Source organism: Athene noctua, chromosome 25 (assembly GCF_965140245.1).
Source record: "Athene noctua chromosome 25, bAthNoc1.hap1.1, whole genome shotgun sequence".
In the NCBI taxonomy this organism is placed as follows: Eukaryota; Metazoa; Chordata; class Aves; order Strigiformes; family Strigidae; genus Athene; species Athene noctua.
Window position 1 is genome coordinate 4,336,410 of NC_134061.1, and position 27,863 is coordinate 4,364,272.

At 51.9% G+C, this 27,863-nt stretch overlaps 1 protein-coding gene across 1 annotated transcript; it reads right to left on the reverse strand.

Annotated features, from left to right (window-relative positions):
- Positions 1-26,977, reverse strand: CRHR1 (corticotropin releasing hormone receptor 1). Its single transcript, XM_074926728.1, has 13 exons — positions 26,736-26,977; positions 18,032-18,116; positions 8,984-9,103; positions 7,702-7,787; positions 6,523-6,629; positions 6,020-6,140; positions 5,601-5,754; positions 5,288-5,348; positions 4,279-4,351; positions 3,029-3,114; positions 1,183-1,318; positions 947-988; positions 1-213 (listed from the first exon to the last, which is right to left on the reverse strand). Exons 1-13 carry the CDS (start codon positions 26,775-26,777, stop codon positions 73-75), a joined length of 1,254 nt encoding a protein of 417 aa, XP_074782829.1. The 5' UTR covers positions 26,778-26,977; the 3' UTR covers positions 1-72.
- Positions 26,978-27,863: the final 886 nt, after the last annotated feature.

The following is a 27,863-nucleotide window of genomic DNA, read 5'->3' on the forward strand; positions in this document are numbered from 1 at the left end:
CTGTGCTGTGTCAGGGGTCCCACACAGCAGGGACACCGGCTTCCCCATCCCGTACAGCAGCTCACTCCTGGCTCAGACAGCCGTGGACTGCTTGATGCTGTGGAAGCTGACACGGGTTGGGGAGGTGGGGATGGACATGGCCCGAGCCACGCGGGCACGGATGGAGTGCTTGTCCTGCCATCGGTGCCACCGCTTCCGTACAGCTGATCGGACCTGGGGGTGTGAGACAGAGGAGGGGACAGTTAGTCACCTTGCAGCTGTCTGAGATTGTTCAGAGGCAACAGCCGTCTTCATCCTCATTCTTTCAACCAAAAATGCTGCTGAAACCCTGCTCAGCTCCCCAGGGGCAGGGAGGGTCATGGGAGCCCCTGTCACCTCCCAGGGCACCCAGTCTTGTATGATAAGATGTTGGTGAAACACAGCCCTTGCAGCTGTGAAGGGAGATGAATCCAACCGATGGTGCCTCTGAATGCAAAATGGAAACAAGAGGGAGAAATAAATCCGAGCAGAGGCTCTGCAGGAGAGCCAGCATCTTACACACTGCATTGGCTATTGCAAGGGGCTGGAAGAGGTGTAAGTGACAGTCAGGGAGGCTTTATAGCTTGTCTGGTTCATGCTAGTGGCATTTCTTCAACACTAATTCTGCCCTACAACAGCCCAAGTGCTTTGTGTGGCAGGTAAATAGTGAAGAAATGTCTTTTCATCGGCTGCAGTGTGGGATGGTCTGGGAGATGGGCACTGGAGGCAGGCGGCTGAGATGGTGCGGCTGGGTGAACACTGAAATCCCCAGCCAGCCCAGCGGGGACCAAGAGATGAAGGACCACGAACTGCATGGTGTGATATGCTTCTGGGTCACTAGTTAGCTCTGGTCCAGCCCCTTTTTCTCCTGCATCAATTATATACGATTTGGTAACTTCCCCCAGCACCCCCATGCCCTGGTGCTCACCTCGCTGTTCAGGAAGCAGTAGAAGACAGAGACGAAGAAGCCCTGGAAGGAAACAAGCAGCAGAATCACTGCCGAGCTGTGGCCAGCAACACCCCCAGGCTCAGGATCTTTGGAGCAACCCTGGGGTTTGGGGATGTCTGGTTTTGGAAGAAAGCAGAAGTGGGGGACAGCATTGACCAGGACAGGGTCCTCCACATCCCTTCATGGGGGGACTGAGATGGTGCTGAGGACCATACCTGGAAGGACTCCAGGAAGGAGTTGAAGTAGATGAAGACAATCCTGGAGATCTCATCCTCGCCCGGATTGACAAAGAACAGCATGTAGGTGATTCCCAGCAAGGGCAGCAGCACCAGTGTGGCCTTGACTGCTTTCCTGGGGAGAAAACACGGACCTGAGCTGCTGCAGTGCAGCCCTGGGCATGAGGACTCTCCCACTCCCAGCACCAGCAGGGCTGGGATTGGTCTGGGCAAACCAGTGGCTGGGGGAGGACAGAGCAGAGCTGAGCTGTTTTCCAATGCGGTTCCCAAGTGATTGAGCTGGTTTGAGCACTGGGCACCTGCTGTGGTTTCTCCATCCAGAAAAGGGCAGTGGATAGTGGAGACCTGACCTTGAGCTGGCACAAAATGATCGCTTGGCTGATCTAAGGCTCGATTAAAAAAAGAATTAAGGAGAGTAAAATAATTCACACCCTTCAAAATGGGTTTATGAAAAACTTATCTCAGCTAATTAATTTGATTTTTTTTCTTGATGAGATTATAAGTGCCATTTGTGAAAAGTAATAGTGTTGATACAAGAGTGTGGGAAGGATCAGGGCTTGGCATCTCATTTGATTGGATTAGGGGACAAGAACAATGCCAAGGTAACACTTTTTTCTTAAAGATGGACAGATTCCAACATTAGCTAAACACAGGAAAAGTCATCCCTGGCAGGTCTGGGCTGCATCGCTGACCTGGAGGAGAGTCACAGCCCCTGACACAAACTGGCAGATGGTCCAGAGGAGCTGGGAATAACTGAGGACACAAGCATCTTCAGGCTGGCAAACTATGGGACAGCACATGCACTTGTGTAGCTTCTCAAGGAGAGCAGCCATGGTAGCCAGGGATCCATCAGCCGTTGTCTAAGGTGAGCAGGACCCCTCCAGGGCACAGTTTATAACCTACTGAACTCTCCAAGTTTTCCTGTCTCACAAGATGTTTCTGGGAAATTAAAATGTTCTTTTGCACAAGGGTTAAAACCCTTTTCTGCCAAAGTCAGGTAAATACTGGAAAACCAGAAGTGTCTCAGAATTGCTGACTGAGGCCATCCATCTTATTTCAATAGCCTTTATCTTTGCTCATCCCAAATTGAATTGTTCATCCCAGCTTAATACTCCGTGATGAGGAAGCTGGCATTTCCCAGCAAGAGCATCTGAATTTTCCCATTTGCAGCTGAAAAATCCACCCTCTACCCTAAACCTACTTCTCTTGACCTAGAACACAGCGACATTCCCTGACTCCTGCCCAGAAAATGATCCAAAGAGAAGCACTGATAAAGACCAAGGTGTCTTCTCCTGTTCCAGGTACTTTGGAGAGCTGCTCTGACCACACACCTCCCAAGTTTTCTGCAAAATACTCCTCAGCAGAGAAGGGTGAAATTTTCCTGCCTTGGTGCTGCCTTCTCCTGGCAGCTTCGCAAGGAGGTGTTTGGGGTGGCATCGACTCATTACTTCATCCTTGGCCTTTGCTTTGCTGTCAAGCAGCAATTTAATTCTCACCTCCGTGCCAGGATTTTCAGCTCTGAGCCCAGCAAGCTGATTGGGTCCCACCAGAACCAGCTTTTGCAAAGAGACTCAGCTCCCAGTGGCTCCCTTCAAAGGCAGATCCAACCACCCACGTTCTCCATTGCAAAGCTCTCACTGGCCAAGATTTTTAAACAATCCCATATACAATGACCACGTGTCTCCAAAAAGCATTTGAGGTGTTCTTAGATGTCTTCTCCATGCTCCCATCCCCTTAATGCTCAACTGATGGGGCTGTTCCTATCCCCCCTAACTGCTAATGCAGTTTCTAGGTCTGCTTTCTGCAGGGTCGCTCGTGCTCTTACCTGTACTGGATTGTCTCTGATGTGGTTGAAGCTCGGAGCTTCGTCATGAGGATTCGGACGATGTTGAAGAGAAAGATGAAGTTGATCTAGAAGGAACAGGGCACCTGGTTAGCACCTGCTTCCCCAGCATTTCTTCCCATTTCCTCAGCAGAGGCAATGGGCTGTGCCAGGAGAAATAGGAATGTTTTCTCTTGAACCTCATCTATTGCCTTCCATTTACTGAAACAGAACATCTGCATTTATCATCTTTAAAGCACTTTAGCAATAAGATGTAGGAGTTTTTTCAAGGGAGTGGGTCAGCAGGGCTCACCAGAAGATTGGCGAGGAAGGGCAAGCATTATAGAAAGGGCTGAAGGTGAAGAGGTTGGAGGGGGAAGAGGAATATAAGGCAGCTGAGGGGATTTTGGGAGAGTGGCTGCCATCACAGCAAGGAGCTGCTTGGCCGCTCTCCCAGCTGTCAAACCACTAATGAGGACTTGGGAAGGCAGCACTGGGAGCTGAGTACAATTGTCACAAATTAGAAGAGGCCTGGCTACCTGATGGGCTGGGAAATGAGAACCAGGCTCAATTATTCCGGGAGGCCAGTTGGTGCGGGTGATTAGTGCTCGCTTGGGTTTCTTCAGCACTGGGCAAGGCGGGAGGAAAAGCTGTGGGACCTCATGCAGAGTTTTCACCCGTCAAACACAGGTTGGACCCTGGCACTGCTGCATGTGACTTGCCACCTCTGCCCCTCTTTGTCCCTTCCCAAAAGGGCAAAATCCCAGCAAATTACAGTCCATATGCCCCCTGGTTCAAGCCTCACTGCCCAGCCAAGGGCCAGGAGCAAAGGGATGTGGATCAGGGCATGGGGTTGAGGTCCCCAGGTTGCTGTGAATGCAAAGCACCCACCTGCACCCAAAGAGTGCCAGGGCAGGGATGGAGGGACTTACTGACGCATGTGGGAGTCTGCTGATGGGGACATCCCTATCGGGGTGAGGTCTCCGGCCTCCCTTTCTGGCCCACCCCAAGCCAGCAGGATCCAGGCATGCTGTTTCTCATTGGGGGTTAGGTGCCCACATTTGCTCTACGTGTGGTTTGGGTGCAGGTCGCTGGGCTTGCAGGACGAGTGGCATTGCTGCCGTGGGGCAGCATAGCCAGCTGCGGCAGGGCAAAGCTAAGGGAGGGAGCAAGACTCTGTTCAGGAAGAGCGTTATCCCACATGCGGGTGAGAAGGACCCTATATTTAGCAAACAAGGTCACTTTGCTCTTACCAGAAGCACCAGGATCATGGGGCCTTGGTAAATGTAGTCGGTATAAACTCCTGCTCGCTTCCCAAACCAGCACCTGCAAGGCAAGGACAAGCGGTGTCAGGGATATCTGGTGTCGGGGACAAGCCTGCAGTGTGAGTGACCTGGATTTACTCCTGTCCTTGCACAACCTCTGCAAGTCCCTGTCCACAGGGTGAAAGCACTACAACTTGAACTGCTGTAGCTGCTACGGAAGAGCATCCCTGGGAACTTGGCGTATGGAGGTGCAAGGGGGCCTGTGGGGGTGTCCATGGGCCCTTCAGGTGAAATAAAGAGCTTTCCCTTCACAGGGATGTGGGAACTGGTTATTGCAGGACGAGCAGGAACAACCTTACACATACACAGGTCCGGGTTGGTTCTGTCCCCAGCAAACTCTGCGGGAGCTCACGCAGGTGTAGCCGTGTCCTGGGAGCACCTTGCTGGTTTTGTTAACTCAGCGCCGTGCCTGCGTGAGTAGCACAGGGCTGCTGAAGTCAGGGGACAAAACTAGCCCTGAAAAACAAGACAAGCTGCCATGCACCTAAATGGGCTCCTCTTAACTCCCCAGTCCATGCGATGAACTCTCAAGTGTCTGCTAAGACCTCCATTAGCAAGTCTCTGTGAAAATGGCTCAGATGGTGGTAGTTTATATCTCTGCTGGTAGATTAAATCCCAGCTCCATTTAGCAAACACATTGTAGGAGCTTTGGCTTAATCTTGCCTTTTCCCCCTTAAAAATCTCATTTGCCCTTTGAAGGGAAAAATGCAGCGGCAGGCAGCTGCAGGCAGGGCATGTGCAACAGAGCGCCTAAAGGTGGGATAAAAGAAAGAACAGAAGAATATTATCTTTTTTTCCTCCCACCCTTTCCACGTCCCCTGCCTTGTGTCAGCCCCTCCAGACAGGATCCGTGCCTGCCGCAGCCCCTGGCACAACTGATCTCTGGAGAACTGGGATAGAAAGGGGAATAATGGGGAAGGAGAGCAATCAGACTCACTTCTCGTTGTCGTAGTACAGCTTCCCGATGGCCCAGGCGACGATGATGGGAAAGGGGATACCTGCAGATGAACACACAGGTGAGTCTCAGGGGTGCAACGCTGCCATAAAACCGTGCTGTAACAGGGATTTTCTCACACAGGGCAAACCACTGGGTGAGATGATATGGCCATGCAAATCCCATCCTCTTGCTCCTGGCAGTCTTTTTGCAGGTATTTGGGTGCAAGAGGACCTGGAGCAGAGGATGGAGGTGGGCATCACCCATCACTAAAACCCTGGGTGCCTGGTGGGTGAAGGGAAATCCTGGTACTTACACCAGCCAATGCAGATGAACATCCACTTGCGGAGCTTGTCTGTGGAGTAGGTGAGCACGATGGCCGTGTGCAGGTAGCAACCCTCACCGAACATCCAGAAAAAGTTGGTGACATGGAAATAATTGTAGGCAGCAGTGACCAAGCGGCACCAGACCTGCCGAGGGGGTTCGGGGGTGACATGGAGGGTGAAGAGCAGAGCTCTGTGTTACAGCAGTGAAACTGGTGCACAAACACAGACCCCAGCAGAGCAATTGAGCCCACGCTTCTCATAAGCCTGGTTTGTCCACTGACCACCAGGCAGCCCTATTTGGGCCCTCAAGTTGCTTTTGTGGTCTCATATCTATGATCCTCAAGCTCCCCACACACAACAGCCGCTCAGGGCCAGGCTCAGGCCAGCTGCCTGGCAGAGCTGCACCTACCACGTTGCTCTCGTGCACCTCTGGGTTCATCGTGAGCTGCACCACGAACCACGTGGCATTGCGTAGGATAAAGGCTGTGATCAGGTTCCAGTGGATGATGTTCCTCAGGCACCGGATGCTCCTGCAGAAGAGGGGACAAGGGGCCATCAGAGCGTGGTGGGTGTCTGGCCATGTGTGGCCTGGGGAACAGGGCTGTTTGTAGAATGTCATTGTTGGGACCTCAAGGGTGAACTGTTGGGGCCATGCTCTGGTGGGCAGGACCAAGGGCAGGAGGTGGAAGACACCAAGGAGGATCCTCTGCCTCCATAACCTGCTGCTTTAAAAAAACAGCAGGAGGAGAATAACCCTGAGATGGGCACGATTCCTCCAGACTGGAGATCGATGGCCATGGGGCTATACAGCAAAAAACAAGGGCTGGGACTATTCTCAGCCCGAGGGCCATGGGGTGACCTCCCTGGGCTCGTGCCCCTGGCAGGAGCAGGGCAGCAGATCAGAACACTCACCGCAGGCGCATGAAGAGCACAAAGGCCACAAGGAGGGCCCCCAGCGAGACGCAGTGCCCCAGGTAGTTGATGATGACAGCGATGTGGTAATGCAGCTTACTCTTCTTCTGGTGGGGTGAGATAGGGAGGGGGTCAGCAGCAGCCCCAGGTACCACCACAGACCTACCTCCTCCACCACATCACCTCCAAGAGCTGCACTACAAAATCTGGATCCTTTTTCAGAAAGCAACTGGAACCCGCCTAGTGCAGGACAGTGGAGATGGGACTGGAGGGGACACAGCTGGTTGGATGGGGCTAACACGGACAGGAGAAGCACCAATCTGGCCTTTCAAAGAGCCCAGGCATTTCATACCCTACCCATGCCAGGGCAGCTCATGGTTGCTGTCTTTACACCCCCCCTGCTCAGCGCTGGGACATCCCCAACCCCTCATCTGGGGAAATCCTGCTGTAATTCAGCTGAGCTCACTGGAAATGTGACATCTGATGTCTCAGTTCATTCCTCATTGCCCTGGGGGCAGCTGAGAGGCTGGGATGAATTTGGGCAGAGGGAGCAGGGGATCTCAGGAAGGTGTGAGTGATAATTAAATTAATTGATTGCTCCTGCTGTTAGGCACTCATCCAACCTGTGAATTAGTAATTAACTGAGTGAGAAAACCATTCCTGGCAAGAGATATCAGCTCTTAAATACCAGAGGTGGTTATCAACTGCAAATGAACAGCCTGTATCTCTTCTCTGCTCCGAGGGGTGTCTTGACCTACTCAGGTGCTTGAAATTCTTGGTCCCCATTTTTTTTATCCCTTTCAGCTTCCCAAACATCTCTATTCCGTTGCCAGGTTGGCACTAAGTGCTTATGTCAGGAGGGAGCTGGAGGAGGGTGATAGGGCTGGAGGTGATGCTGATCTGCCGCCTGGGGCCATGAGACCTCACACTGCAAATCCTCTTGGATTTTTAACAGGGAAGGAAACGGGCATGTCTTTATTTTTGGCAGGGAATGAAAATGCAAATTGAAAAGGGGATCATATATGCTTCATACAAACTTATATCTGGGATGCTGCTGCGTGCCCAGCCCACAGCTCCCTTGGGCCATTCCTGACCTGGATGCTGTTGCCCTTCAGAACTCCATTGTCTGTCCCTCACCCTCCTGCCAAGAGCCCGGCTGAGGGGCTACCAAGGTCCTACCTCTTCACTGAGGATCTCCTGGCACTGGGAATAGTTGACTCGTGCTGCCCAGCTCCCATTAGCGAGGCACTCCCTGTAGCCATTATCTGAAAGAGAGAAGCCCATCGAAGGGTTAGCAGTGCATGGAGACGTGCATAAGGTGTGATCTGATGATCATCAAGCCAGTGGCATCATTAGGTTTGACATCAGCTCAGATCCTGCCTTGATTACAATGGCAGGACTAAAATCCCCAGGACATTTCAGAGTCACTCAAGGGCTTTGGGTCTGCACCAGCGCTGCCCCTTGGTGTTGGGGGACCCCAACCCCTCCCATCGCTGAGATGCAGTGAGAGCAGCACAAGTTCCCCTCTCCTTTCCCCTCTTCTGTGCCATTTGCTCGAGCGATCATGTGCTGTCCTGCTGCAACACACTGTGAAGTTTTCACTTCTCTCCCTGCATTAGGAGCTTTCTTCGCCTCCCAGCAAGGACGGTGAGTGACAAGGGAATTGGGAAGGAATGGCCACAAGAGCCCCAGAGCAGCCCCCGGTTAGTGACAGCACCAGGGTGATGCCAGCGCTGGGGTGATGCTGGGCTTCTGCTATTAACAGGAGAGACCGTGAGCCTCATCAGGGCGATGGGATGGGGATGGCTCTTGGGCAGGCACAAGTATGGATTAATGCAAAGAGACTCCTGCAAAGGCATGAGAGGCACCACAAAGCAGGAGCCGTATGTGTGCGGCAAAAAGGTGTGGGAAGGAAAAATTGATGTGTTCTGTGGGATGCAATACGTTTCTTTCATCAAAAGCAGTGCTCAAGTGGTCAGAAGCTCAACCGTGTGCTAGGAATGGCTCTGGGCACTTTTCAAGTGCTTCGCTTTGTCCCCTGCTCCCAGCACGTCACCATCAGCAGTGACAACGCAGTCAGTCACCCGTGCTGGGAGGGATGAGCCACAAGATTGCCCAGTCCTTGCTCAGTGGGGGGTTGCAGACCCCTGTGCCACCTCCACAGCAGGGCAGGCTCACTTCTCTTCCCCTGTCCCCAAGATGGGGACATCAGCCCTCTCCCCCTTTACAAGAGCATATCCAGGAGGACCTGCTTCTAAAGCTGCTGCTGTGCAACCACCCTCCCTGAAATTTGGGATACGAGGGCTTTTTTCTTTTTTGGTTGATGGATCCCATAGAGCCCTCCAGTGAGCTCTGTACTCAAAGATTTGTCTCTCATTCTCCTGCAGACCCTGACGCACGTCGTTCTCTGAATTCCCCCATCCCTCATCCACCACGTCCCCACCAGTGCTGCTCATCTTACTTGTGGTGTTATACCGCACGCCGTAGAAATACTCAGGGCAGGGGCGAGCTACCAGCTGTCCCACCGCACTCCGGGGCCAACATGTGCCGATCAGGTCTACCGAGGCGTTGCACTGGGGACCTGTGGGGAAAAAGGGTAGAGGGTCAGTGGAGGTCTGTGGGCCACCTCCAGGCTGTTGAAGGGTCAAGGTTTGCTTGGAGAGCTGGGGCTGCAGTCCTGGCTGAGCTGGTGGGTGGCTGCAAGCTCATCCCCCTGAAGAGCCTCATGGCAGACACCAAATGGGGTCTGTGCTGACTCCCCAAGGCCTAGTTGATCCATCCTGGCCATGACTATTGCCCTGGTCCTGTCTGAGCACCCGGGTTAAGCTCAGTTCTAGCACAAGTCTAGTTTTCTGACCTGGCTTCCCAGGGGTTCCCTGGCTCTGGTCTTCCAGCCCTGCTGCTTTCTTCAACCATGACTTTGGCAGCCAGGCCCACAACAGCCAGCAATAAACCAGATTTTCCCAGTGGTGATTCCAGCCTGGGCCTGGTGGGATGTTCCTCAGAGCCCCTCCAACCCTCTCATGCCTCCTGGCTGAAAGATCTTTCTAGCTGTTCCCGTTGGTCTCTTCCAGCCTTTCCCAGGAAGAAAACTCCAAGCCTGCTGCTGCTATTTCAGATTTCAAACAGGACTTATGTGCTTTTCCCAGCTACACAAGTGTGCTAACGTAGGCATTAGGTAGGCCAGATTGCAGGCTTTTTTATGTATAATTCGTGTATATTTAGAACAACGTGTACTGTAGCTAAATATGTCCTAGCTACATCTCAAAGTGAGGTAGGAAGCACAATGACTGTAATATCCATATAATATGATCCTTGACAAGCAGCAGATGATAGGTTGCAGACCCTGGAAGGGGCAGAGTTCCGTGCAAACCACTCTTGGGTACCAGAGATGTTTGTGCTGCCGGTGCAGAGACAAAACACCCCAATTCGCAGCTCTCTGGGTACGAGAACACAGTGTTGCCTCTCCACCTGGACTTGATGGCTGTTATTTGAATGCTTTTCCCAAAACTTCCTATGGATAAAGCTGGCTAAAGAGTAACCGAACAGAAAAAGCAAAATACTGCGTTATTAATATAATGAAGGTTTTCATGGGGGAATGTTTTCCCTGATTATCTGAAAAATTGGCTTCTTTATTTCTTGGGATGTTTTCAGAGCAAATTTTCAGTGCAAAGAAAATGAGGGTTTTCTTCAAACATCTTTGCAAGGGAAAACAACTTCCAAACATGTGAGCTGGGGAAGCATCAACACATGGTGAGCATTACCTTCTGCCTTCCATAGCTTGTAGTGAGAAATTAATTTTGACGATGACCTTTGCTTTTAGCTTTGCTAATGTGTATGGTTGCTGCAGCAACCTTCACTTTAAGTTAACTGTTTTAAGCTTGTACTTCTTATGTGCATTTTATCACGTCTAGTGTGCTTGTCTGTGCTTATTTGCATCCATTAGCATTTGTTGAGCTCCTTAATTGTGTCTACCCAAATTTGTCAGAGAAATACAGGGTCACAGAAAATGAAGTCCCTGTTTAAAATTTGATGATAATATTCATCCAGATAGAGAAAAGGCAACTGGTAATTGCTTCAACTAAGGACAAAGTTAAATTGCAAGTGGTCTCCCTGTTAGCCACCTGGGAATCCCTCCAGGTGAGAAGCTGCTTGAATATCTGGAACAGGAAAAGCTTCACTTGGAATAACCAGGCACAGAAAAATGGGGCTTGCACAGTGCTATGCCCAGAGCAGCTCATGGAGTCATCAAAAACCTTCCCTGTGATCAGTGAGGCTGGGCACAAACTCTATTGTCTCCCCATCCCCTCATGCCTCAGTTTCCCTCCTGCATCCCAGGGACTGTGCTGGGGCATAGATGCAGACTGCTCAGGGAGGAGAATCAGGAAGACTCAGTAATTAAGGGTCAGCAGAGCCAGAGAGTGGTAGCAACGGTACTCTCCAGTAGAACAAAACCACAGCAATGACATTAATAATCAAAACCGTCACGGAAATGATGTGGTCAGACAAAGGTGGCGTCATTCTGTTATTTGTCTGCTTAAGCCTGGATTTAATATCTCCACGTCTCCAAGGCACTTGATTTAACGCTGCTTGACCCTCATATTAAAGCGCTATGGACACCCACCAGACGACAAACTAAGCGGATGGGTCTTGCAGTCCCACCACGACAGGGATGCGGGGTGAAGGTGGAGCGGCATCACCAGGAGCTCAGCCACCTCCGCGTGCCATGGCTCGGGGTTGTGGGGTGGGGTGACATCTGTGCTTGGGGGCTGCACTTGGGTGAGCAGAGGTCAGGCTTAGCCAGGCTGTAGGAGGCTCCTGGGACTTCATCCTGTGCACAGCAGGCTTCACCCCAGCACCACCATAGGCGGCATTTTGAGGTCTGTCCGACCAGTTTTTAATCTAATAGGGGGCTGTAATATTTTTCCCGGGCTCACAAAGAGAAATGCTCGATGAAGAAAAGCTGCAGAAAGCAGATGTTGCTCATCTCCAGCGTATAGGGAAGAAAAACATTTTGCTGGGGAAGGTTAAGTAAAACAGCAAAGGCAAAGAGTGCCGTGAGGGCTGTGACATCCCGTTTGCCCAGCACGACCCGTCTGCTCCAGCTGCTCCCCAGTGGCACACGGCTCCCAGTATTTAGAGCACTGTTTAGCATGGAAATTATATGTATCAGTGCTAAATGCTTTCATATCTGCTTTGCGGCCCATCCGTATTTGCAGGGGGATTATTCTCCCAGGTTCTGCAGATGTCTGCTCCAGCTTTCTCAGCACCATTGGCTGCACAGACAGTTTTGGTCTTTGCAGCTTTACAGCAAGAAAGGTCAATAAATGTCCTACTTGTGCCCAATCCCCCTGATTTGGCTCTCTCACACACAGAAACATGGCATTTAGGGTGGGAAGGAGCTGGTCCTGCTTTGAGATGGGGAATGTAGCGCCAGGGAAGACACTCAAATCCCTTCTCACCTTGTTTCCCTTGGTTGCGGTGTTTTGAAGCAATATAAAGCATTCCTTTCTTTTGAAGAAAAAAAGTGCTTGTCCAGGGACTTACACTTGAGCCAATCGTATCACAATAACTGTCTCAGGATAACTATAGAAATATCCCCCTGTTTATACAAAACATCCCTCCCCAGCCTGCTTCCACCACTCGCAGAGGCCCCTGAGATGGCTCCAAGCTAAAGCCGTGCAGCCGTGTGAATCCTGGCAGCGTAAAGCTCTCCAAGTCCCAGCTAATCTGCCAAAAGATTTTGAGCAAATTTAAAGAGGATGGAGCATGTTTATCCTGGTCCAGCCCCACCAGACATGTGGCCACAGTGCTCTTGTGCTGATGCCAGGAGGTCTGAAGCTACTGTACCGTCAAACCATTGCTAAAGTGGTATGAAGAAGAGTAAAGCAAAGGTTGTGCTGATATAACTGCCAGTAAGCATGTTCTCATCTCACACCAGGCAAAGCTTTGCACCAGGGCAGCATCTCAGCTTGCTGCTGTGCCTCCAGTGACACTAAGGCTGCTCGAAGGGTGAAACCTCCTGTGCAACACAAAGGAGCCAGAAGAGATGACGGAAAACTGAACCACAGGCTCATTCCTGTGGTTGGGAGTGATCGTGTTATTTATCTACGGTGTCTCAGGAGGCTGAGTAAGAGCCAAAAGGTGTTAGCTCATATCTTTACTTGTCCTGAGCTCTTACTCAACCACAATTTTCTCTGTCATCCCTGATGTCCTCAGTAACTGCATTGCTGCTGCTGCCTCTGGCAGGCTGAAGCCTCTGGCTCCTTGAGGGTGCCCCTGCTGCAGCATTTGCGTTTGGTTATCAGGGGGGCTTCATCTCCACATCTAATCAAAATACACTCCCTAGAGCCAGCCAACAAAAGGCCATTCATCTCCCCCAGGCAGCTCCACCACACTGGTGTAGCAGAAGGAGCCATTTCCCACCTTATTGCCCCAAAGCAAGGGCCTTTGAGGGGATGCTCTGATTTCAAGGTGCTGTTGATCCCAGCAGCAGAGCCACTCAGCTTCTTGAGCTATTGAGGGAAACGGCACTGCGGGGGACAATTTATCTTAACACAGGGTTGAAATTGGGGTGGTGAAGCTGCTTGCCTTCCCTCTGAGTTGAGGTTGGGTACTCAACATGACTGGGAGCAACAGTGGTAGTCTCAAAATACTTAGATCCTTGCTCACACCCTACCTCCAGCACTGCTTTTGGTGGCATTGTGTGTTTCTATTTATCATAGTAAGAGTCCAGCCCTTGAAAAAGCCCCAGCAATCCTCCAAGCATTCAAGTTCCATAATCCTCAATGAAAAATAATTATACAGGCTAATTAAAGGTTATGGTAGCAAAGTGTCTTTGTCGTGAATTTCTGGCTTGTTGCTATTCACCATCATTGACAGTCTTCTTGGGTCTTTGGTGCTATTCTGGAGAAGAATAGGCATCAAACCTAGCTTCTGCCATCGGTATTTGATGCATCTGCTCAATGTCGTCACTTAAGACTGATCCATGTACAGCTTCTGTGGAGCAGATATATTTATTGAATATATAATGTGGTGGGTTGGGTTTGGGGCACATCTTGTTCTCCTGATATGACCCGTAGAGTGGTTGGAGTTGTGTTATTATTGAAGGTGGCAGCAAGTGGCAGCAATTCCCTGGTATTGTCTGGGCTTTGCTGGTGGGTGAGCGGAGACGCATAATCCCTTGCTGGCAGAGTTTTCCAAGCAAAGACTTCTAGTTTGGCTACAACTGAACCAAGTATCTGGCAATAATTTTCCTGCATCCAGTCCAAAGTACAGTTTAACTGCCGTAGCTGCGGCTCACACTGAGATGTGCCAGGACACTGTTTCCTACCAGAAACCCTCGTCATCTTCCCTCCTCCACTACAAGAATATCTATGAGTACAAGCAAGTTTCTATTGACATCCCTGTTTCCTAGATGATGGAGCACAATCACTTTATCGATACTAGTATACACTATGATTTTTATTTTTTTTAAAAAACACTATGATTTTCCAAATAGGTGAGTTCACATTTTTTTTGTTCCCAAACCTGCCTCAGCATCACGGCTGTCCCTCAGTGCTAAGTCTCTGCCAGGACTCATTGTTGCCTCTTTAGCCCCTGCTCAGCTCCTTTATTAGTATTTCTGCCTTGGTGGGAGAGATGCCAACGAGGCTGAAGGGAAAAGAAGCGCTGATGTTGTTAATTTGACCTTTATGAATTTAAATTCCAGTCTCTCCCCAGGGGAGTCAGTGAGTGAATGAAACAGCAGCAGCACGAGAAGGGACTGCTGGAGCAGCGTCAGCGGTTTGGGGAGCTGAGCTGGAGCGGGTGGAAAGTCTCTTGGTCAAACTGTCACCCGCTGTGAAACATCTTTCCAAACCTGTCTGATAAAGTGCCTGCAAAGGAAATGCTCTCATCACTCGCTGCTCTCCTGTGCTTTTCAGCTACAGCCTTTTGCTATATCTGGACCAGCTTGATTTGCTTTATTTAAATGAAAAGCTATGCTCCCTTCCCCTCCTTGAAAAAACCTCCAGTTTTTTTTTTTTTTAAATAAGACATTTCTATTCAGTTTTGCCTACCTTTGGCGTAATTTTCCTTTGCTTTACGTGAACTTACAGTGGTGGGAAACATTTCCTGGGAAGGAATCAGCTGTGCTCCCCTCTCTCCTGAGCACACACACGGATTGAGGATAACAATTTCTTGTGATAACAGTTTAACAGCTTAACGAAGTGAAACGTGCAGCCAGGACCAACCAGTGCTATTAGCAATTGGATGCCAGCAACTTGGGCCGATCCACACTTGATTGCTACGAACGGCAAAACAACCCCATGAGCACTCTGAGCTTGCTCCACTCGAGTGCTTTCTGCTGGGCTGTGTTGGAAAAGCCTCATCTATTCATTAGGAAGAGCCTTTCCCATCTGCTCAGATTGCCCCTTCCTTCCCTGGGGAAGTGCCCCGATGGGACGTGGTCCTGCAGCTGCCAGGGGAGGCTTTGCCCGATGGGTGGAATGACCGTGTCCCTCCCTGAGGTGCTCTGTGGCAGGGAAGCAGCTGAGCACAGACCCCGGGGAGCTGAAATCATCAGGAAGACAAATTTGTGGTCTGAGGCAATCTGTAGGCTGGGAGCCCCTGGGACAGGTTCCTATGCACCCTGGACAAGGGATGCTGATTTTCACTGCTTTCCTTTTTAAGCTTAATCTGGGAATTTCTTGCCTTGCAGATGTTTTGGGGTGCAGCTGACCCAGCTTCCCTAATGCACCATGTTGACCTCAAGTCCAGTCTGGTATGATTTCTGCCTGGAGGAGAAAATATTCATGGTTACTGAGGAAAGCAGCCTTTCTGATGGGGTGACCAATTGTGAGTGGATTGCTCATGTGTCCCAGCAGTGGCCAGAATCAGGAGATCACTGACAAATATTTTTGATGCATATCTAAAATACCAGGTTGGACCATCATGCCTATGCAGGGAGCCTGAATGCCGAGGGACATCACCCTGCGTGGGACGGTGAGCTTAGAGGGAGATGGGTAAATCAGTGCTGATAGGAAGGCAGGACAAGGGAGCTCTGTGGGGCTCAGCTGTTCTGCTCCCTGGGATGAAGGCTTTTCTTGCAGTGCCTGCACCCCATGAGCCTGGTGAGCATTGCTCTGGGTCTGCCACCACCACACTGCTGTGAGCAGAGACCTTTCCAACTCAGTGCATGCACCTCGGAGAGTGCTGGCACCCTGGTGCTATCACTGTCCAGCCATGCATTCTCATTAGAAAGTGTGAGATTAAATAATGAAGGGACTGGTGACCCAAGAGAGGAGGAGAGCCCACACTGGGCTGTTTTTCAGAGCAGGGATGCTGTACACGGGCACGAGGCAGGGCCCCTCCCTGCATCCAACCGATGCCCTGCCGAGCGCGGGGCTCGTGTTATCAGCATGTGCCATTTCCCAAGGGTTATGCAGACATTAACAAATTAAGTCTCATGGCCTTGCTGCAATTCTCATTAGCATCATCCTAACAACTTTCCATGTTAAATAGCCTCAAAACAAAGTTTCCAGTTTTGTAAATATCCCTCCCTAGAAATTGCTGCCTGAGTCAGGCAGGGCTTAAATGGACCCCAAGGATGAGGTCTGGCACTGAGCTCCACTTACCAAGCAGCTGACATAAGACAATGAGTTTAATTTCTACTTCTTGTTCTAAGCCCCCTCCTCGAGCTGGAAGTGGCTCTCAGATGCACCAGCCTCATCCCAAATTGATGAGTTACTCAGGGCTGACAGGTCAGGTGTGTGGAGGCGATGGAAATTTTGTAAATCTGAAGCCTGACATGTTGTGTTCCCCTGTCCCAGGGCTCACTAAATCCTGCTGGGATTCACACTAATAAATCCCTACTGAGCAAAGCCCAATCCTTACAGAAATCAGCGCCCACTGCTTGAGGGTGGCGGTGATTGCAGGGCATATGTATCAGCAAAGCCATGGCAGAAATTCTCCCCTCGCTCTGCCGTCTCTCCTGGGCTCACAGGTTCCAGCAGCGGGTGCCAAAGCCTGTGAGGAGGCTCTGGGGCCTGAGTGCTGCCCATGGCCATCCCACCAGTGGGTCCGTGCATCACAAGAGGGCCCTGCAGTGCTTGGCTGGTGCTTCTGTGGGTCAGAGCCCACAGAGCTGGACATGTTGAACCAGGGGAGGTGAGCAAGAAAAAAACAAATGCCATTTATCACAGCCTAACACGGCCAGGGACAAACACCTTGCTGAGCAGAGGGATGAAACCTTCAGGGAGCAAAGCACATGAGTGATGACCAGGTTTCTCATCTGCACTGTGCCCAGCCTAGAAGCACACAGGTGTTTCTGTTTCCACTTCCATTTCCACTTCCACCTCCACTGGCAGCCTTGCTCTCCCTTGCCTTTCTGCCTTCATTTCTTGGGCTGGGGATGCTCTGGGGACATTCCTTGCAGGGCCGTAGTAGCCTGGGCTTGGCCAGGCACTGAATCAGCTGGTGGCAAGATGTAATATTTTAAGGAGGAGTTTTTAATGGTGCTGTTAATGGGAGCCGGGTGGCGGGCAGCCATCCGTCAGCGCCAGGCCTCCGTGGCCATCCGTCACTCTGATGGAGATTGCTGCTCTGAGCAGCAGGGCTGGGGCAAGCCTGGCAATTGTTTCGTGCCTGCTCTGGTCTTCATTCAATCGTTGGAAAACTAACTCTGCAGCATCCCTGAGCTGGAGAGGACTTTCCTCCTTGTCACTGTGAGCTCCTCTCCTTCAGCCACCTTTCCTCCCCCAAAACCTGTCACTGAACCAGACCTGTCACTGCTGAGGTGACATCCAAGTCATGTCTTGAATACAGGCTAAAAGCCAGTTTTGGCACAAACACATCTTGCGCCTGGCCTGGTTGGATGCAAGCCCATGTATGGGTGTTGAGTGGGAGTGAGCTGCCCATGACCCTGCTGGCCTCACCCAATTCAGCTGAGCCAGCCCTGGCCATGGCCACGTCCCCAGAAGCTCCTTGTGGCTGGTGGATTCCCAAAGTGCTCAGTGGCAGACATCTAGGAGTGCTGGGGGATGGAGTGTGGCCGAGCCCTGAGCACATGGTAGCCACACTGCACTGGTGATGTGGTCTCTGCAGAAAGTCACAAACTCCGGTTGTCAGCCCTGGGCAGGGGGATGGCAGAGGGGGATGGACATAGGGGACTGGGTCCTGGTGTCCCTGGGCATGGCAGAGAACAGGCAGCTCGGGAGCAGGGGCCAGGGAGATGTTTCTTTGCTCACTTCCCCCTTGAGCCCAGACCAACAGACTCTATTTTTCTCTATTTTTAGCTCTCATGAGAACTGCATCTTCTACCTGCCTCAACTGTCACCCTGCAAAGAGGCTGCTGCAGCAGGCAGCATGGGGCTGCAACGCAGCCTCAGCACAACCCACCTCCCCGAAAAAGGAGCTGGGCAACTGCAGATCAGCCCAGAGACACCCCCCCCACACCTTTGTTCAGCCATCCCTGCTGCTGGGGTCCCCTGGGGGTGGCTGGGGAGGGCTGGGTATGCAGGACACTCACCCGTGTGGTTGGTGATGGGCGGCAGGCTCTCGCAGTACTGCTCCTGGATGGAGGCTGCCACTGGGCTATCCCAGAGGAGAAACGCCTGCACAGGGAGAGAGGACCACAGGCAGGGTTATATGTGCCATATGCCACTTCCCCAGCCCCTAGTCCCTCCTTGGACACAGCAGTGGGGGGGGTCAGACCTGAGCTTGTCCATCTCTTGCTAGATGCCACCCCAAAAAGCTGCACGATCGACACATGCCCATTTGCAGGATGGGTTTGCAGGTTTCCCAGCCCAAAGGAGACGGGCTTATTCAGCCCGGAGCTGTAGGACTGAATCTCTCTGCTCTGTTTCCCACCCACCGATCCTCTCCTGCCCCAAATATCCCCCTCAGCAAGCCACACTGCAGCCCTGCTCAGCCCCTGCTGGGTCGTGGGAGCTTCTGCTATTTAGCAATTAATTCAACAGTTTTAGTTTTAGCATCTTTGCATCCTGAGAGCAGACAGGGGAAACATGATGAGCCTGACACCACGCTCGGATTTTCAATACTTTATTAAAATCACAGCCTTGTAAGCTGTCAGTGGAAAGATGTTAAGACACATCCTTAAGGAGATCTGATCCACAGTCAACCAGGTTTGGCTAAAGTCTTTTTTCAGGAGAAAATCTCGTCTGCAAATGCTGACATTCCCATTGCATTGGGAAGCATTGACCAGTATCTATCCCATCCTTTCTCTGGAGCAGCTCCTGGGCAGCTTCGCTGCGAGTGAAACCCATTGCCACAGGGAGTTATTTTGGAAAAGCTACTAGTGAATTTTTGTGCCTTTGCAGGAGTTTGGGGAAACTAAAACCAAGGCAGGCAACTGTAAGTCGAAGACGGCAGAGGGACGGTGCTGTCAGATCCAAAGCTCACCAGGGAGGCAGATGGGGGAAGGAGGAACCTGCTGTTTTATCAAATACATTGATTTCTACCAGAGCAGCTGCCCACTTTTTCCTCCGGCTCAGAGACTGGTGACATGGTGACAGGGGCTGATCCCTTCTGCTCAGGGGACGAATGCTAGTGGTGGATGAGGCTAAACTCCACTTCTCTCACCCCAAGCCTGCCCTGCAAGGACTGACTAAAGCCCTGGAGGAAAGCTCACTCACTGCTAACTGAACGGCAGAGCCATGCCCCAAAATACAAGCACATACAGATCCCTCAGGAAACTCAAACCTGAGCCTTAGAGGCAGGAAAAGCTGCAGCCTCCTCTACTTGTAAGCAAGCTCTTAGCTCCCCAGGGTGGTGGGCTGATCCCTTAGTGACTGATCTCTCTTCCTGAGTGCCATTTACCTTCAAAACTGCTCTGGGGAGGGAGAAGACAGTCCTCCTCTTGCCCTTTAGCCATATAAACACTGGCTGCTCTTGCTGGCACACCCAGCAGTCCCCTGCACCGTACCAAAGCATTAGCAGGACTTTTTTTCAGACAGGGAGACAAACTCAGCACCCACTTGCTCTTTTCCAAACAACTATTTACTGCCTTGGGAAGCTGGTTTTGACAGCAAGAGAGATGTCAGGCAGACATATAAATGGAGCTGAGAATAGCTTCCTTGTTATGACTGCTCCAGATGGCACAGGGGATCCGGCAGCAAAACCCTGCCCCGAGCACGGGTGCTGCATTGAGCTTCTGTGGTGCTGGTCCTGCAGGAACCAGGCACCTCCTGGGTCTCTTTGCTGAAAGCTGAGACCACTCCAACTCCAGACATGGGGTAAGTGAGGTGGTGCAGGGTCGGCTCCCCTCTGCACTGGTGCCCACAGTTGGTGCCCAGAGGACCTGATGGCTCTTTGCACAGGTAGCTGGGACAGAAGAGTTCCTCTCAAAAGGGGCTGGGATGGTTTGCCTACCTGAACAGGCTCTGAAGTGTTAATTGGACTTGTTTCTCCTAATTGCAGCCTGCTCCAGCCTGGCAATGCCTGTTCTGCTTCCAGACACAGGGAGAGGTCTTGGCACTGAGCAGCAACACGGACCAAGCTACAGCTAGAGGGGGTATGGATGGAGTGCAGTCTCTGGCTCTTTGCAGGCTTTGTAAATGAGCTGAAACAGCTACAGAGGGAAGGAAGGAGGGAAGGAAGGAGGGAAGGAAGGAGGGAAGGAAGGAGGGAAGGAAGGAGGGAAGGAAGGTGGGAAGGAAGGAGGGAAGGAAGGAGGGAAGGAAGGAGGGAAGGAAGGTGGGAAGGAAGGAGGGAAGGAAGGAGGGAAGGAAGGAGGGAAGGAGGGAGGGAAGTAAAAGAAAGAAAGAAAGAAAGAAAGAAAGAAAGAAAGAAAGAAAGAAAGAAAGAAAGAAAGAAAGGAAAAAAGGAAAAAAGGAAAAAAAGAAAAAAGGAAAAAAGGAAAAAAGGAAAAAAGGAAAAAAGGAAAAAAGGAAAAAAGGAAAAAAGGTTCCGCAACACACAACAAACCCTACCAGCTATTTCACCAGGTTCTGAGTCTTGTCTCACTGCAATATGGCCAATGCACTTGACAGGGCAGAGGGTTTTTCCCACTCCTGTCAGCCCCAGCTCGTGGGGGATAATCTGGGGAAGGTGGCAACTGCAGGTGGATTTGCACAAGCCAAAAGCATCCTGATGCAGTATCCTGATGGTTGGGCTCTCCTCTGTTTTGCTCTTTGCGGGTTACTTTGACCCCTCCCCAGGCTTTGCACAGAGAATAGATCAAAGCTCCCTCCCCGAAGAGCTTTACCTGCCAGAGCATCGCTGCCGTAAGATGCCACATGGTGCCCAGCAGGTCCCAGCCTGGCCGGGCTGGAGCCAAGCACACTTCAGCAGCCCTGAAACGACAGTGTGTCATGCTTGGGCCAGAGAGGGGCCGTGTCCCTCTGCCCTGCCAGCCCTTCTCTGACACAGGCTACAGCAAATCATGCTCTGCAGTGAAGAACATCTCCGCCACCTCTCAGACTGACAGAATCCTGGAGAGCTTCAGCTGAGCATTCAGCTGCACGGGAAAGAAAAGAAATCTGCTTTTCTAGAAGCAGCTGCTTTGCACAGAGGTCCCGGTCAGCTTGCGGAGTTGCTCCCATGGGGATGATGGTTCTGCTGGGAGGCGCACAGGCATCATAAGGCCATGCACTGGCAGCAGCTTCTCCTCCATCACCAGTGGTTCCACTGCTGTTGCCTCAGCATCTGCCCAGCTCCCTTCCAGGCTCTGCTAACATCTCCGTTTTACACACGGGGAGGCATCGCAGCAGACGCCAATGGTGCTGGGTTAACCTCAGACCTCAGGGAGCAGCAAGCTCCCTCCTTTCACCCCCACGTTTCCTGGAGTGGGATCAGCCATCCTCCACCAGTCCTCGCTGCACGGCTCAGACACCAAAACCTGACGCTGCTCAGTGTTTACTGCATCCCACACACAGCAAACACCAGCTGCAGTCGGTGTCCCACCACCCACCAAGTCAAGGCTGTCCTAGAAGGGAAACTGAGGCAATAAGCACAACTTGCCTGAGGTCACTCAGGCTGTGCTACTCTTACCCAGACCCACTAGCTGTGTCCTGGTGGAACGCCCCATGAGGGGCACAGGGTGGCAGGTCCCCTGGGCCAGAACATGCAGCACTGGGCTGAGACAGTGTCAGCTCTTCGGCACGAGGGGGCTGGGGTTCTCGCTGCTGGTATGGGTGTGAGCAGCACAATCACACACACACACGCACGGCCTCAGTCTCTGTGACCTGCCACTGACCTAGCAGTAAAATTCAATTAATAACAATTAGGAATTAATGTCCCCCTGCAGTGCTTTCCTTCTCCAAAGCAATCCACAGATATTAATTAATATATTCACATCCGAGTCAAACATCAATCCCCCGCGCTGCACTACCCAGAGACAGGCTTGTCCCCCCTTGATATCTTATTGCCTCAAACAAGATCGGATCTGTGTGGCAGGAAGGACTGACAGCTCTGAGCAGCGAGATAGATGGCTCGTAGCCTAATTAGTAATCTAAGATGGGGCTTGGGTTTTCCACTGCTGACAGGGCTGTAATTGGGGAGTGGAGCAATTAGCAGGATGAAGCAGTGCGAGCCAGTGGCTTTGCAGAGCTGGAGAGGTCAGTGGGACCAGTGGATGGTGATGGACACTGAGACCTCCCTGGGAGGGGGATCAACACCAGCCACCCCAGAGTCGCTGGTGCTGTAGGGACCATTCTCACACAACAGTTCTGCTCCCTGGCTCGCCTGTGTCCCCTGCGACACTTGGCGTGGAAGAATAAGACCCCCTGGGACACCCAGGCAGGGGAAGGGCTGAGCACAGTCTCTGCCCTGGACCTTTGCTGAGGTTCCCTGGGGTGTTAGGCTGGGATTAAGCCTGCTCTTGGCCTTGAGCCTGCAGAAAAAGGTGTCAGACTTTGGGTGTTAAATACAGTGAATGTTAAAAGAGCTGGATGCCAACCTCAGCTGGCAGAACCACATCAGCGGCACGGAAAGGGAGAGCACGGAGCAGCACCTCTTGCCAACGCTGCAGCCATAGGCTGGAGGTGGCCTTGAAAAGCTTGACTGAAAGAGCTGCCCCCCCTCAGATGTGCTGAAGGTGGCCAGGGTGCCTCCAGCCCCTGCTGCCCAGCCCTCCCTGTCCCCTGCCTTCACTCTGCTGTGGGGGATCCCTTTGTCCTTGTCTCCTCTGGCTTCCAGGAACTGTCTTCTGCAGCCGATGAGCTTCTTACCACCTCCACCTTGAGAGCTTTCAGTTGGATACAACCCATCCCCAGTCCAAGCCACGAATGAACCCCCCAGGGAGCCTCTGGCCCGTGAAGGACCCCCTATACACCCCCCTGCCTCAGCCCTGGCATGACTGGCTTTGCCACTCCCTGAGTTCAAGGCTTCTCCGAGACCCCCCCGCTTTACGAACAAGCACCCCATTGCTCCTTCACTTCCTTCACTCCCTTCAAAGCCACATCAGGAGCCCTGCTAGTGTCAAGGCATCAAGGCAAAGCGCAGGCAGCAGAACGAGGCTCTAAGCAAGAACCATGGGGGGATTTTCTGCAGCTGATGTTACTCAGGGGGAAAGAGCAGGCAGTGAGAACGCCTCCATCTGGCATTAAAATCTGTGAATTTATGAATTTAGCCATATTAGAGGGCCAGTCCCCATTGTGTGTAGACAGACGCTTTGGAGAGAGTATTTATTCTGTTTGGAGTCTCTCTCTGAGCATACTGGATGCAGATCCTAACAAAAGAATATCAATCAGTGCTAAGTGAATGCCCTGTAAAACCTGATTTATGAGCAATTAAAGATTTTCCTGGATTAAGCTCTGGTTTCTCTCGCTTGCCATAAATAATTCTGACTTCATTTATCTATCAAAAGGGGAATGGATTTTTGGGGACAGGTGAAAAATGAATAATGGTATTTGGATATTGGAAGCTAAAGGCACAAACAAGCCAGGGAAGGGGACACTGCATGAATCAAAGTGGCTCATGTGGCATCCGGATTTGCCAGAGGAAAAGCTGCTAAAGAAAAGTTGGAACGATGGACACAAGCATGGGGGAGGGCGGTTTTTCTAAGGTGGTTGTATTAAACTCTCCTGCAGACTGCACATGTGGGACCCGTGTGCATTCAAAAATATTTTCATTTTGGGCTTGGAGATTTATTTTCCCCAACTGCCTCTAACATCTCGGCTGCCCCAAGCCTCCACCTTCACCCATCACCTTTTTAGGGTCATACCCTGGGCTGAACATTGACCATTTAATTCACCTATAATTTGCCTCCAGTTTATCTGCACTCATAACTACAGAAAGCTTGGTCACACCAAAGCTGCACCTGCCATCGCCTTTCCAAGGCGAATAGTACAGGATTTCAGGGTGGAAGAAGGGCTACGATTTGCAGAAGTCCAACGCCCTTTACTCCACCACCTGAGAGGAGGTGATTGTTTCTGGGTGGGTGGCTCACTGATAAAAGCAGGACACTGCAGAGAGGACGGTCTCTTCTATTAGCTCAAAATACAGTTAGGGAAAAAAGGGAAAACAACAGATGGGCCTCTGGGTATGTTATACCATCTTCAGAAAGAGCCACCAGCTCACAAGTGACAGCTCTCAAGCACTGGACAAGGGCTCCTGGGCTCTGTTTGTTGAGGGAACCCCATGACCTGAGCTTTCATTTGGGTCCATACTGTTCTCCAAGGCAAAACCACAGATGCAGCCTCTCTAAGTGCTGCAGACCCAGACCTCAGCTTGAGCTTGTCACTCGCAACAAACTTCTGGGCCAGCCCTGTGCAGGATTTCTGGTGAGCAGAGCTGTATTTCAGGGCAGGGTTGAGCCGGCTGTGCAGGCTAGTCTCATTGTATTTCTATATATTCATCCTATGGTGATAGAGCAGCTATTCTGGGAACGGGCTGTGCCATTTCCATTCACTCCTTCGCCGGAGATGCGAAACCACGGGGATGATTTCATACACACTGAATCAACTCCAGCTTTTAAGGAAAGCGAGGACTGGAAGAGATGCCCAGGGTCAGCGTGTCCTGCTACTGCAGCTCACGTTTTGCACAAGTATTTGAGCAGCGAAGGGGCAGGGGGCTGTTTTTTGGGCTTATGGCTGCTCTGGCTGATCAAGGGAGAGAAACTACTCCACCCCCAGCATCAAACTCTGTTTTTTCATACAATGCTTTTGCAAGCAGTTTTATCAGCCCCAGAAATGTCATCAGTTCCTGACAGAGCTGCAGGTGAACTCTTCCTTTTTAACCACGTGTTTAGTTTGTTGAAATGACTTGTAGGGTGCCAAAGAGCATTTTGCAGCAAGTTTGGCTGCCTGTCTCCCGGTTTGTTTGTCCGACCCCCTGAGGGATGTCTACCCAGCAAAGCGAGGTGGACCAATTGCTGCTAAACTGGAGCTGTTGGCCAGATGTGGGAAACACCTTAGCTCTGCCAGCCCAGGGATCTGCAGGCTGCAAAATTTGCCCAATCAGGGGAGATTCACTCCTGCTGAGCTCTCCCTTGGAGCTGGACTGCTGCAAGTCTCTGCGCTCACAGGCTGGATGCAGCTGTGGGTACTCCTGGCTGCTGGGATGTGCTCACTTAAGGCTGGACTTTAGCCCATTGCTGTCCCCAGGAGAGTGCTGGGATTGTGCTGGAAAAGGGTCTGAATTTTGAATTCATATGGCTATAAGGAAAAATAGATAGTTTGACTGCAAAGAGGTGTTTTGTAGATTGGGTGTTTCTTTTTGGAGCTGGCTGGGAGACTTCTCTTTGCTTGGGCTGTTTTTTGTGACCCTCCTCCTGGTCCCAGACACAGCACAAGGGTGGTTTTGCTCTGAAACTCTGGAAGCTTTTTGAGAATTTGGCCCCCTGTCTTCACAAGGAGATCATCCTTGGGGAACACCTAGGGATGGCTAAGGAAACCCCTGAGCCCGAGGAGGTTTGGAAGAGAAAGGGACCTGTGTCTCAGCACTTACAGGCTTTTTTTCTGACCACTTTTTGCTCACACTGTAGCTATGGGGAGCTGTCATGCTCGCTTGGCTGTGCCCATCTCTGACCCTGCCCCTATTACACCAGGTCTGTGGCTTTGCCAACGGTGTCCCCACATATTGGCCAAGGAGGACCTGGGCTGAGGGGAAGAGATCCTGCCCTGTCTCACCTTCATTTCTTACATCAGAACCAAACAAAACCAAGGAATATAGCTGCAAAAGATCTATAAAACAGGATTAGGGGTGTGCAGCTATAGGAGAAAGCAGCTGCTCAGAAGAGGAGCTTTTAAAAGCAACACCAACTTGGCAATGAGGTCGCCTGGTGCATATTAGCTCTTCTCATCGCTTAGGTGAGAACTTTCCTGTCCCAAAGGTGCAGCTGAATACTCCTCCCTGCTCCGACCACCGGCACTGCACAGGGAGAAACCAGCCCTAAGGGTGACCCTCGCCTTCTTCTGCCCTTTTATTATAACTCTGCACTCACAGCTGGGCCACTAAGACAGCATTTTGCAGAGACCCCGGCAAATATTTTCTTTTAACCCTCTTTGACACAGAGGTTTAATCAAGAACCTGATCATTTTGTTTAACTGCCTACATAGGTTTGTTCCAATAATACTCAAGATTTCACTGGAAACCTTTTTGTCTCCTCGTTTCCCAAGGCTCTGGGATTTAAACAGGTTTTGGGCTGGGAGCATTTTCTTTCTTGATGAGCCCTCGGGGAGGAGGAATATTGCTTCTGACAAAGCATTTGCATTTTGTGCAGAGCTGCAAAATTAGCAGTGGCTACAGTTCCACAACGAGCGATTTAGAGAGGAAAGTCTTGTGCTTTGAAGGTGGGGGTAAAAGGAGAGGTTTCTTTAGAAAATCAACTAAGGGGGGTACAACGAGGCATTGCGTTTGTGTTGTCCCCATCCATCACACCCCCAGAGCAGCCTCCCCCTCCTAGCAGCCTAAGGGAAACTGGTGGCAGCTGGTTTCACTGGGAGGTGCAAGGCGGGGAGCTGCTGGGAGAGCTGGGCTGTGCTGGGGAGGACCTGGCTGCAAGTCTCACCCCCTTTAACGATCCTTTCAGTGACTCCAGCCCCCTCCCCGCTAGTTTTTGGGAATCGTGAGCTCTTGCGAAGCCCCTGTGCCTCGACTGGAGGAATCCTCCCGAGGGCCCTTTGTGTAGCTGTTTCTCCTTTTACTTTTCCCTTCCTTCAAAGAAATGGAAAAGTCATTGCAGAGAAAGCGAGCGGTGCAGGGTGCGGAGGGGTGATGGGGAGGAAGGCAGAAGGGCCCTTCTGGGGGAAGAGGACTTAAAAGCATCTTACCTGCAGGAGGAGGAGGAGGGCAGGACGTAGGCTGGGCACCATCCTTAACTCCCACTGTGCCCAGCTCGCCGGGGCATGGCTGGCAGCGGTCCCCGCTCCTGCTGGGCTCTTTCTGCCGTCGGGGATAAAATCCTCGGGGCTTCGTGCAAAGGAGAGTGTCCGGGTCCCGGCGGGGCTGCGCGGAGGCGGGCAGGGACCTCTCGCTCTCCCCTTTGTTCAGCGACCCGCTCCTGCCTTTTATAACCTCCCTGGGAGCCGGTCCTCTGGCTTCCCACCTTCCAGCTCCTGGCGATGGGCTACATCCCTCCTCACCAGCCTCCCACTCCCCGCGTCTCTCCCTCCTCCTCTTCCTCCTCCCCTTTTCCTTCCTCCACCTCCCTAGTGCCTTCCAACTCTATTTCCCCCCCCCCTTTCTCCTTCCCTCCCTCAGCATCTTTAGCAGCAGAAACGTCCCACCGGCCCAGGGATACCCAGCTGCACCCCCCAACACTCCTGGCTCCCCCTGGACCAGGCATCCCCCTCTCTGCCCCCCGCAATCCCATTTTGCAGCCGCCGCTGCGGGGTCCCCTGCGGGTACGAAAGGGGCTTGGGGCTGCGATTTGCGGGAGGGTTTATGCATTCGGGGATTTGACTCCAGGGCTCTGACAGAGGGACCGGGGGAAGGGGAGGCTTCCCCTCCTGCCGCCACCCTTTGCAACCGCTTTGCAAACTGGCTGGTGAACGCAGAGGGAGGTGAGAGCCCCTTTCCCCTTCCTGGTGGGGGAGATGCTCCTGCGACAAGGAGGGGACGTGGGGCACGCAGTGGGGCTGTGCTGGGGGCACTTGATCATCGCAGGGGGAAACTGAGTCACGGAGGAGGAGGGGGTGCTGTGGGGAGGGTGATTTTTCTCATAGGATGGGTGGTGAAAGGGGCAGAGGCGAAGGGTCAGGAGCAGGGGGGCTTGGTTTGGGGGATGTTTGTTCTGGGGAGGGTGGGGAGCAGGAGTGCGTAGTCAGGGGAGCCTGGATGTGGCTCCTGGGGTCTTGGCTAATGACACCCCCTGCCCCAGATTAACAGGGGTCTCTGTCGTGTCTCTCTGTGTCACCTCCTGCTGTCCCCTGGCAGTCGCCACCCTGGGCTCCTGGGGA

What these genes read in the sequence shown, in the direction of transcription:
- CRHR1 (XM_074926728.1), bottom strand. Translation starts at nt 26,777, where the DNA reads ATGGTGCCCAGCCTACGTCCTGCCCTCCTCCTCCTCCTGCAG. An exon ending in GCCCATCACCAACCACACGG is followed by an intron (nt 9,104 to 18,031) that starts GTGAGTGTCCTG and finishes TTTTCCCCACAG; the next exon opens with GTCCCCAGTGCAACGCCTCG. An exon ending in GTGCTCTTCATGCGCCTGCG is followed by an intron (nt 6,141 to 6,522) that starts GTGAGTGTTCTG and finishes CCTCTTCTGCAG; the next exon opens with GAGCATCCGGTGCCTGAGGA.